General features: G+C 41.6%; 1 protein-coding gene across 3 annotated transcripts in view; it reads left to right on the top strand.

Annotated features, from left to right (window-relative positions):
* Positions 1–12,118, top strand: part of LOC133152398 (SH2 domain-containing adapter protein F-like) — a 55,499-nt gene that overhangs the window by 6,686 nt on the left and 36,695 nt on the right. For all 3 annotated transcript variants that reach the window (XM_061275961.1, XM_061275959.1, XM_061275960.1), the window contains exon 2: positions 7,697–7,829. In XM_061275961.1, the coding sequence (XP_061131945.1) occupies positions 7,697–7,829 (133 nt within the window). The remainder of the gene's footprint in view (positions 1–7,696; positions 7,830–12,118) is intronic.

Here is a 12,118-nt window from a genome sequence, read left to right as displayed (position 1 = left end):
ATCATCATCTCTTATTTTAAGAACACGGCTAACTAAATTCAGCCCATCGCCGTGGCTGCAGTTTGAATTTGCATGGAGGCTGACCCAGCTGCACTTTAAACGCCATACAAATTTAAAATTACAGATCAAGTCGTGTGGATATTTCGATAGTTTGTTGCCACTGGAGTCTGGTCAATGATATCACAACTCTGGAAGCTTTCCTATGGAAACTACGCCCGGCTATAAACATGACTGAGGTATTAAAGCTGCCCCACATAGGCAGCAATGCAAAGATGTGAAGCGCGCAGTCGTCAAATGTGTTCCTAATCTCAAAGTGGGAGTGGGGTTGGTAATAAATTTGCTGTAAGCGTTGCGGCACAGATGTCTCGGAGGGAGAGGAAACTAATGGCTGCATGTGTTCAACATGGCATCCTTTCAACGTCTACCACAAAATGCACCGCTCTGGGAGTGAATTGCAACTAAAATAGAAGAGACTTTTACGAATAAATTATCAGCGTACCTTTGGAAGTGCGCCGAGACTGCGACCTTGATTATATCATTGCTCCCCTGACGTAAATCACTGTTTGTTTACGCTTGGCAGTCTCATTCAGGTGCTCTGAGATGATCCTACAATTAGATTAAAGCAAAGCAAATGAATTCACCTGCAACAAAAAAAAAAAACAACCGGCAGTTGCCCTCAAGTGAAGTGCTCGCACAGCTTGATTGAGAAAAATGTCTTCATAGCAAATACGATAACACGATTAACTCCTCTAGTCTCTCAGTAGACCTTTAGAGGGAGGACATAATTTTCCCGGAGAATGCTCGAGTAGCAGTTGTGATGCTTTTGTAAATGTATTCCATAAAGTTTCATTAAAGGTGGCTTTGTGTCGGCGATAAAAGGCAGTTTTGTGCGCCATCTGCCCAGTCTGTCTGGAAGATATTTAATGCAGTTCAGTCCTTCGCAATGGCCGCCGTGATTAATGCTAATGAGAATCGCCGCTGACAAACACAACAGCACTGATAGCGGCTACTGCATTGTGCCAAATGACTTACACAAAACAGCCAAGCACTTTGCGATATGGTCAGTAGTATAGAGACAGACATCTTAATGAGGTAATTAATCAATCGGGATCATTTTGTTTTAAAAATTGCCCAATGGGATTGCGGTTAGCAATTCACAGTCAGAAAATCTGTGTTTTAATCTGTACTTGGAGTTTGCTTGTTATCTCCATGATGGTGTGGGTTTTCTTCAGTTACTCGGGTTTCTTTTCGTATCTCTAAACATGTTTTGCAGGGTAGTTGAAAGTCTACATCACGGGTCACCAACCAGGTGCCCGTGGGGATCAGGCAGCCCCCAGGCACAACATGAATATCCCGCAGGCTTGTTCTAAAAATAGCTCACCGGTGCAATGTTTTTATTTTACAGTTTTTGTTGTGTCGCCAGGCTGCCAATTTTTGGTTGTTTCCCCGTGTCGAACAAAGCTTGACATAGGCCAAAATTCGGGGTTAAAAACATTCGCACACCCAGACGACCTTTTCGGATTACTCCATGCCTCCAACTTTATGGGAAATGTTTGGGAAGGCCCTTTTCTGTTCCAGCATGACTGACCTCACAAAGATTCATCCAGACAAAAAGTCCCAGAGCCACACTCCAAGAATCTTGACGAAAGTCCTCCCACAAGAGTGGAAGCTGTTATCGCTACAGAGTGCAAACAAGATCAATCTTCCTTTCGCTTTTACTTTGGTTGTTTGGCCGACACGCGCCACTTTTCGACTGCATACTACTGATTTGGCTCTACTAACATTGTCACTTCTCCAACTGGTACCACTGGAGACTCCATACCAATTTTCCAGCAAACCTTTATATTTTACCCACCTGAATTTAAACTAGTTGCAGAGAAAGAAATATGCAAAAATATCCTCCCATCTTGTCTTTTGTCCTTTGTCTGAAGAGCTCCTGCTGTTTGCTTGCTTTGCATCCTGACAAACAGAAAAAAAACTTTGAAAGGCCATAATGCAATTGAGCTGCTAAGCACTGTGTAGTATCGGGCAATCAGTGGCTGAAATCCCTCGTGGCATGAAACATAAATCACACACACCAGTCCTTCTCTTTCCCTCCATTGGATAGCCTGATGACTTTTCTGCCACTCCCAGCGGGGCTTCAACCTTGACGAGCTCCGCTCAATCCCTGCCGCTGCTGTCGTGGAATAAATGTCACGCTCGCGTCAGCACAACCCAGGCCTGTCTTGGAATTTGTCCGGTTAACACGTGGCTCATAATTACTGGAGACTGTCGAAAAATAGACCATCAGCGTAGTCTTTGTTAATTAGAAGTGCCACATCACCAAGCCCATGAGCTCAAATGACAACTAATGCAACCATTACGATTTTTATCTCTCTCCAGCTATATGCCGTCACTCGCTTACTCTCCCCTAAGTGCACAGAAGGACAATTGCCGTCAATGTTTTCTCCCATGTAATGGAAGAATGAGGGCCCCAATCGAAGTGAAATCGGAGAAGCTTTCGGGTCGTCAAATATTGAGCCAAAGTGGCAGGTGCCAGTTGCGGCGTGGACGCCTCGCTAATGTTCTCCCTCTGTTGCCGCTGATGCGAAGAGGACTTCATTGGCTGAGAGCTGCAGCGCATTTCAACAAGTATTGCCTTCGCCTGGGAACAGGCGGATATAAGAAATGGGGTTTTGGAATCTGGGTTAGCAACAAAAGTAATAGTGAGAGGTACCAATGGGACGTGGCTTAAGCCTTTGCGGTAGTTCTGCCAGATTCTTATTTGACAACACGGGGATGAATTTCACCCTTGAGACAGCAAAGTGCCCATTCAAACTCACCTTTATTAAAGAACTTTGGAGGAGGGCTGAACGAAAAGAACAGAATTTCACATCTCGGTATTAATGTCAGATATCTCAGGATTCAGTTGGATTTCGGGGTCAGTGAGAAGTAAGCATTAAAAATATAACAAAAAAGGCCTCCAAGCTTTGGAGCTCCAAGGGAGTTTTACTCTAGGCTGCAACTTGGCTGCGGTCCTGACGCACCCTGGACATGCCGCGAGGCAGATGGTGCGTCCCCGGGTGATGCTGACTTGCCGGCCACAGCCTCATGCTTTCTCCTGCTGTCGGTTGGTCATTAGCGCCGCGGGACCGGACGGACATTTTGGTGCCGTTTGCAAATACGAACTGTCTCATCTACATCCACTAACAGTTATGAACGAGACAACCGGGGACAAGCTGGTGCGGCTTTACTGATACTGTTGATCATAGTGACTGCTGGTTCGAATGTAATGAGAATAAATTATTAATGTTGTGGACAATAAACGACTGGATTAGGAGGGCGTTGAAATTGTCTCACAAACAGCATTAAAGTCATTAAAAAACACGACACACTCGCTTAATTAAAACCCGAATGAAAAGACATTTCTAGTTGCTCTGGAACTGACCTTCAATTTGCTCCTGTTTGAAACGACTGCTTTAGTTTCTTGCTACTCCCTTCAAAATAGCAAAAGTAAAGCTACTGAAAATGGTCTATACATATTTTGGGTCAACCATTCCCCAGCTTCAAGCAAATTATAAACTATATTTCTAAATAATGTCCAGCAGGTATTTACTGACTGAACTGCGTATCATTTAAACAACGTTAGCGCTCGTATATTCACGTTACACAAAACTGGAGTCATAAACTAGGAATGTGATGAAGAAAGGCTATGTAATGGTAAAAGACAAGGTAGACTGGCTTAAACTAGTCTCTCATTACATCCCACGGAACGTAAACATAGACGCACACAACATTGCAACCACGTTAGGATCCATTAAGACTAATTGTTGGTATTGAAAACATCGCCACATAAATTAAGTTACTCTTTCAACCTCAAATATTTTGTACATTGGACAACACCCGGCAATAAATTTGAAGTGATGACCCGTATTTGTAGAAATACATAATGTCCTTGTATTAACTGTGAATGTGAATGTAAATGAGTTATTTGTGTCTTGACTGGAGACCAGTTGCGGGGTGTAACCCGCCTCTCGCCCTCCATTTTAAACATGCACCAGCCTTCACATTTGCTTCTGGACCAGTCAGTCTGATACACACGGTTAAATGAAATGCATTGAAAACTGATATTGAATCAAATTGCTCCCGACCGTTCGAATTAGTGGCTCAGCTGGTGTGTTTGATTGCAAAATCCCATTTTTCTTTTTGCCTTCCAAATATCACTGTTAAACTGTGTCAGTCTGAAATCCCATTTTGATTGCTCGGGGAAGGCAAAGCATACACTTTAAAACATTGCAGCTCTTTGAGATTTTATAGCTAAACTCACCACTCAGGCAACCGTTTGAAGGCTGTTGGCAAGGTTTTCATCGCTCACTCGTCCTTCGTTTGTCCAACGCTATGTCAACAGGAAAGGCAAAGATGATGTCATGCTTTTGGAGCAGCTCTGCCCGTAACTCAATCAATGATGCTGTTGTTTCCTGAAGCATGCTCAAACATCCTGCGGCTCATGAGGATCCATAACAAGGCAGTAGAAAGTGTTTGAAGACCTTGAGCATAGAAAAGGACGGTTTTGATTTGCAGCTATCGTGAAACCTTTCATGTCAAACACAAGCTGTTCCAATTGGTTAGAATTCTTAATTACTTCCCTCATAGGAAATAGTTAACAGAATTTCTTCACCACAGTTTTTTATTGAACGTGCTTCTTATTCTAATTCTTCCATCATTGTTGTCCACTTATTTTATGGATCGACCAGGACGCATATATGTCCACAGGGGCATTGACCTTTACCAAGATTATCAAATGTTGAATTCCGGTTGTTGGAACAAATTTCCAGAAAAATAATGTTGAATAGTCACATTGCCCGGATGTTCCGACGTTGCGCCATACTTAGTCAAAACCTTTCCCAAGGTATAAATTGACCAGCACATAAAGCCAAAACATGCTATGCCAACATGGAGACAAATTACATCACTTTGGGTGTTTTTGTGGGCCATGGCCTCCGACCTCGAACCACTCCATTGAAGTACCACAGTCGAATGGGAATTGATGTGATTCATTATGTTTTCATAGTGAGGGTTACTATTTCTCGGGTATGAGCTGCGTAAGAGCTCGGTTTGGCACACGAGTTGGCATTACCGTTGCTCAAGCTTTCATGCTAACTCGTGGCAAGGTGGTAATCAAACTGCGATCATGATTGATATTTATTTTGCTAAGTGATTTGAGGTCGTTTGGTCCCTGAGGTTGTTGTGTTTGTGTTGCAGATGGTTTTTTTTTTTGTTACCTCTATTTGCGAGAGAAACATATGTATTTTATTTTGTGGCGCAAAAACAAACCAGGGCCATGTTTGTGCTGGACTTGAAACTCACAGAAGCATAACATTTGAGGAACCCGTAATTATGCTGCGGCAGAACAAGGCCTAGTTATTTTCCCCAAAACAGATGGAAAAGGGCAGCATTGGAAGATAGGAGGATTTAACACACAGTAGCCGCGAGGAAATTTGCCTGTTGTCCTTTAGTTACTATTCACTGTCTGAGAACGTACGCTAAAGATGTCGCTAAGCGGTTTACACGACATTCTGCGAGAATGTAACAGTTTTCGTTATGAACTTTAGGGGCATTATATTACGTTCCAACGGGCCGCGGTTGACCATGTTAAATTAGCTAAGCATGTTCTACTAGCTCTGTCTTTCCTCCTGGCTCGAAGCCAACTTATTTCTATTTGAGCCTGCAGTAACATTAGTCAGCGTGGTAAAGTGATTAAGGTAAAGCTTCCAGGCAGACATTTATTTTCAATACTTTTTTAAATCATATAATTTAAGTTTTTGAAATAATCGTTGCGGCCCTCAAGATGACTGTTTTAAGTTCAGAATTTAGACAGTCAGTGAACAGAGTACAAAAGTAATTTCCTTTTGTGCAAATAGTGATATATTTAATGACATTCAGAGTGGAACATCAGCATCTTAAATCATTTCTTGTTCGGCACAACTGCCTCAAGCAGCTCAATATTTTACTACCATGAAAAGTGGAGTTCAAGCTCACAGTAGATTCATATATTATTAGACCAAACCCTAATATTTATGTTTTCTCTCTCCCAAATAAATTGCGCAGTTGCTGTATTGTATTCTTGTAATCATTGGATAACATTGGGCTTAATATTGTACAATGACTTAATCTGTGATTGGTGGAAAGTGAACTAAACTGTGACTCAGTCAATGCTCCAAATTGTTGGTGCTTTCCCAGTTATATTACAGATGATTACTCGAGGCATGATAGGGTGTGTGTGTTTGTGTGTGTGTGCGCATGTCTATCCCTGATTGTTGTTTCAGCATAGCTCCGATGAGTGATATGCTTGTTTATATTTAGTCTAAATTATTTCCCGGTGCTCATGACTCACAGGGTGTCGTGCCCGTCGTGCACCCTCAGGTCGATTGCATAAGCATTTGGCTGATTGGACCGATACATCAGTGTGTTTTACTCGCGCCGGCATGATTTGAAATTGTTAAGTGCCTTGTTTGAGGACAGTGAAGGTAACTTGAAGTCACGTCCAGAGTGGTGATGTCATAACGAATGTTATGAAGAGGCTGATTTTATTTTTTTGGGAGCTCGATTCTATCGATTGGCGGCCTGACGAATGCGAGGCGGCTGCTTAGCCTACAGCTTTCCTGTCGCATCCAGTTTTCTCACCAAAATAATCCCAAATATTGACACATTGTGGAGTTGTGGCATGCAGCAGCACTGACACGTGAGATCTGCTGTCACTCTCCATGTTTCTCAGAAACATACCGGAAGGAATTAAAGCGTGTAATAGAAAGTGAACACACCCCTGTTAAAATTGAAGGTTTGTCCAAAAAAGGAACCACAATAAATATTTCCAAACTGACGTGAACTAGAACCATCCATTTCCTGTTGCACTTGTTGTCAATGGGATGTACAATTCAGTTTTAAACAGGCTTAACATGTTTGTTTTTGTTCCTAACCATTCTTGGGTGGTAGGAAAGGGAGGCCGCCATCGAGATTTTAACCCTTAACCTCGGAATTGTGAGGAAGACATGCTAGCTACTAAAGTCAGTAAAATAGCCAAAAGTAAATGGAAACCTAATAGTCTTGTCACACTGTCTGTATGAGCAGAAAATGTCAAGATGCAATAATATTAAGTCTCAAGCTTGACAGTATTCCCTAACAGCAAGTACAAACTCCTCAAGTTCCTTTTAAAGGACAAATGTTTACTTTTTAAAAGAAATATTTCACGAATGCAAATACAGCCCCTGGAGGCCCTGTCGATGTACACAGCGTTCCTTCCAGTTTTGGGCCGTGTTCCTCGGGTCTCGCCTAATTGCCATCTTCCTCGCAAGACTGCAATTAGCTCAGGCTCGCTGGCCGGCCGGCCGGGTATAAATCTGTCAAATTGCTTGTCCTAAGAAAGACCAACAGGCCCGCTCGAAGCCTCTACTTTTTGAAAAGTGGACTTGTCACTGTCGTATAATTAGGCCGAGCAGCATTTGCAGAGAGAGCGTGCTGGAAGCCTCACGCTGGGACATTGCGATGTGCCGGAGCATACCGGCTTATGTATTACTTCATCCGGTAGCCTGACTCTGCAGATGTCCAATGCGCACGGCGTGCTGCCTTATCTGTCATCCCAACCCTCCTGACACCTCATTGTGTTTAACAGAGCATAAAAAAACAGTGCCGCAATTTCACCTTTCCATTTCCCTCGCAGCTCATTATCCTGGAGGACTACGCTGATCCTTTTGATGCCGAGCAGGTCGGCGGCACACAGGCCAGCACGGAGAAAGTGACCACCGAGAACGACGGATACATGGAGCCCTACGAGGCCCAGAAGATGATGGCAGGTAAGAACGATGACGTCTTGTCACAATTTCCATATCTGTCATATTGCAACGATTTTGTTACACACGGGTGAAACATGATGTTGATGTCGAAGTGACTTTGCCAATCAATTTTGTAGATTGTTTAAAGCCATCCGAAATATTATTGGTACATAATTCTATGAGCAATGACTGAAAAGATCCATTAATATTTCTAGAAAAAACATTTTCATAAATTAACATCAGTATTTGCGAGAAATGAAGGTTTTTAATCAATTCTTTTTTTTATCTTTCTTATATTTTTATTATTTCTCAATTTTTCTAGTTTGATTTATTATTTATGGTATATATTTATATGATTTATAATTGATTGATTTATTTTTAAATGATTTATTTAACTATTATTGTATTGTTAATTTTTTTTCAAAACACCTTTATTTATTGTGTTGCATCTTGTATGTTGTCATACGAGATGTATAGTAACACAATAAATAAGTAGATACATCGTGAATTCCGGAGAGTTTTCTTTCCTCATCAATTACCACTTCAGTCTTATCTTTGGCAAACATAACTACACGCGATTGCCACTGTTACTTGAATATACATATATATTGAATATACATACATGCTTTGTGCACTTCTTGTTGCAAAGTAATTTTGCCAGACTGGGAATCACTAAAGCTCCTCCGATGGCCCGGTGCTGCTTCAACATGACAGGTGCAGCAGAGCGTAAAGCAAATGTGTGTCATCGAGGATTTGGAAACATTTTCAAAAGAAGCGACTTGCCAGGCATGATATGATATCCGCCTCCAAGCGATTTACAGCAAAAAAAAAACAAAACAGGAATAAGGTCGGCAGTGGTTCTGAAAAAGGGTTATTTCCTGAAGTACTACATACAAGTGGCTGCATGCTGGGAGTTTCTTGGAAGACATTTTCTTTTCCTTCTCTTGAGACCACAACAGTTGTGTAGTCGTATAAGAATTCAGCTGCACCGCATTCTCTGCACTGCTTTGTCACACATGCACATTCATCCTGTGGCTGGGTGAGTAATGACAAAAAAAAACAACAAATATGCAACCATAATTGTAAATATTTTTTTTAAGAGGATGAAAATCATGGCCTGCTGTTTTCCCGGAAAGCACGCATACAAGTAGTGTAGCCACAATACCTCTTTGACTTCCGACACGGAGTCCCATCACAGATCTACAGCTCGACAAAAGCGTGTCTCTGTGTCTCGTCGGCAATTTTCTTCTCGTGGCCTCCAGACAATCTCTTGTTTTCATCTGTCTTACCAGTTTGACCCTGGCCCAGTCGTTGCCTCAGCCGACCGAGTAAGGAGAAAAAAAACTAAACAAGGATTTATCACCTCCTCTTAGCTGCTGGTGGCTGTAAAGAAGAAAAATCAGAGCAACTGTTTTTTTCTTGTGGCAGCACTCGAATGAGTTTTAAATTGAGCTAGATTTGCTTTTATTTTTGCTCGTCTAGAGACAGTAAACTAGGATGGCAGCCGTTGTCGGTGTGATGGAATGAGTTTGGTCGTTTCTTTCAGAAATGAGATGTTTTCATTTTCAGCTTTAGACAGCCTTCATACTGTCTTGACAGAAGCTTCATGTTTTATGGGTTCAGGTTTTGGAATCCTGAGAGCAATTCATGAAAAAAACACTGTCGTATAGTTGTGTAGGTATATTCAGTATGTATTTATGAAATGAGAATTTCTATTAATGAGTCAGACATAAGATGACTCGTAAGAAAGTATTTTCACACCAGTGTGCATATTTTGGAAATGATCTGTAAGCCGCTTGATCTTAAGGGTAATGTGAGACGAGTTTTTTGAGATCATAGTTCTGGCGATACTGTATTTAGGGTTTGAAGATCGTTTAGGATGGCATCCATTACTTCCGCATTTCACCTATTGAGTGCTTACTGTACACCGCTCTGCCGTGTGAACGTAGCTCGCCGTCGCTCTAACACTATACCATTTTTGACAGATGTTACCATTGGAACAGCCAAAGCAAAATATCAACAGCAATTTCCCAATTCACAGCTCATGTCCAGGCTAGTTTTTGATTTAGCACCATAAGCAACGAGCAAAGTCATCCATAAACTCCCCCGTAAAGTGGACTCGACCTGTAAAATTCAATGGTGTATAAAAAGATGGAGAGTTGTAAACTATTTTTTTCCAATTAATTCAAGAGTGGGAGTAAATCAGCTTTTAATTTCCCTGTCAAAAAGCGTAAAATGGATAGGGAGTGGAAAGCAGATTTGTTTTTAAACGCAATGATGATTTCTTCATTACACAACTCGCACGCCTTAAATACACAAAGACTGCTGTCGCGCTGGCTTGATTTACGGATGCGTTGGAGGGGCATGTCATGACTTCCTTAACCCGAAACGCCAGCCCAGCCTCCCTGTGAGTGAGCTGCAGGTCCATCTGCAGTCTTGCCAAGACATCCACACCCTCCACCTTGACTGTATATTTTGTGCATGTGTAAAGGTCTACGTGTTCCCAGCATGCTTGGCGTGTTTGTCGTGTCTATACGCGTCAACAATGTCAACTTTCAAAGTGTGTTATTTCAGTTTTATTTATTTTTTTGCTTGTTCACATTTGATGAAGTATCATTTGAAATTGTGCCTGACTCCAGGACGATTTAAATATTTTATTCAACATCATCAATTTTGTGCTTGTATTACTATCATGGTCTATGTTATTTTTTCCAAGTGTTAGAATGTTAGTGTTGTGTAGCATGTTTTTTTTCACTTAAATTGCTAGCGTTATATGTCAGCATACCAACTGTTAGCATGCTAGCATTTATTAAATGGTTTTAAATCCAACCTGGCTACAGACTATCATGTAAAATTCTTAGCAATCTGCTGTAGCACACTTTTTTTTTCATTACTCACTTCATGTTAGCATACCAAGTGTTAACATGTTAGCAATTATTACATTTTCAATGGAAACCCAACCTACGATAGCTGCAGCTCATGATTTAAAATCGCTAGAAAATGCGCTAAAGGTTGTTTTCTGGGAATAGAAATAAAATGGTCCTTGATAGTTATAAAGCCGCTCAGGCTTGGCGTTAAGACCTTAGCTGCTGTCATTGAGCTTTTCAGCATGGAAACACGCACACACACAAAAAGTTGTATTCACTAGTAGTGACACTTATCCACCATCATCTGTCAGTGTGTTCATTCCTGAAATACCATAGCAGCTAACTAATCACAGGTGGAGATGCCGGAAGAGACGCCACTTTTGGTTTATGATTACCTTCGTCGGGGAGCTTGGGTTTCATCATCATTCGTTTATGATGTATCGTTTTGCAAAGCAGTTTTCAGGATTCTGAATAAAAGGATGTACTTTAGCATATAGACTGTGGTCAGTTGGTCTTAGCGCTTTCTGCGTGTTACCGTTTTCTTTTATCTTGGTAGGTTTTAGCAGCTATCCACAGAGGTGTTCCCGATTTTACATTAATAAGTTGATGCAGATTGCAAGCACATTAACTGTTGGCATTGTTATCATTTCCTGTTTCACTAGAGCCAAAGTTGAAATCGCAGGTAGCAGGCCCTTATAAAGTTTGTCGGTTGTTTCGCCCTTGTGGAGGTATGCGATTTTGCTTACATGTGGTCCGATCCCTCTGACATTGTTGAAGCTGTCGAGACTTGTTATGCTGACAAGTACGTGGGGCGGCGCTAGTACTCCTGGGCAGTTTTACGTCAGGACATTTCTCAATGAACACACGTACACACACCCTTCATACTCAGTCACTCACTCATTCTGTCAAGCACAGCCAAAAAATGTGCGACTTTTCTCACAGTGCAGCACTGTCCTGTTCTGGAAACAGCTCACGTGAATTAGATCTGCGGTCCAGTATGATAAAGTCTCCAAATATGAAATGCTTATTATATTTAAATATAGCTATGTGTACTTTATTTATTGCTTTTTCTGAAAACTTTGCATTCTCTACAAACGGAAACCGAGTTAGGGTTACTTTCTACTTTCTTGGTACTAATCTTAGCCTCCGTAAATGGCAAATCTATTCTGTACTTTTGCTTGAGTACAAAGCAGAAAGACTTTTGCCACCGGTGCTCCTTATTACAGTGTCCAAAGCAAGTAACACCGGTAGTGTGAAATATTTGAGCTCTTCACACTGTGTCAATATTGATTTGTCATCCTCCTCAGGTTATCATCCAAGGGGGCGGGGAAACTCTTCACGTTTTCCACAATGGTTGAGTCATGCTTGGAATTTTCTACAGAAACACTCCCGGTGATTCGGAGCATCCAGTTCCAAGAGGCCGAGTCATGGAGTTAGCCTTTT

Source organism: Syngnathus typhle, linkage group LG4 (genome assembly GCF_033458585.1).
Source record: "Syngnathus typhle isolate RoL2023-S1 ecotype Sweden linkage group LG4, RoL_Styp_1.0, whole genome shotgun sequence".
Classification (NCBI taxonomy): domain Eukaryota; kingdom Metazoa; phylum Chordata; class Actinopteri; order Syngnathiformes; family Syngnathidae; genus Syngnathus; species Syngnathus typhle.
Note: the sequence above shows the minus strand (reverse complement) of the source record. Positions and strands in the feature narration are given on the sequence as shown.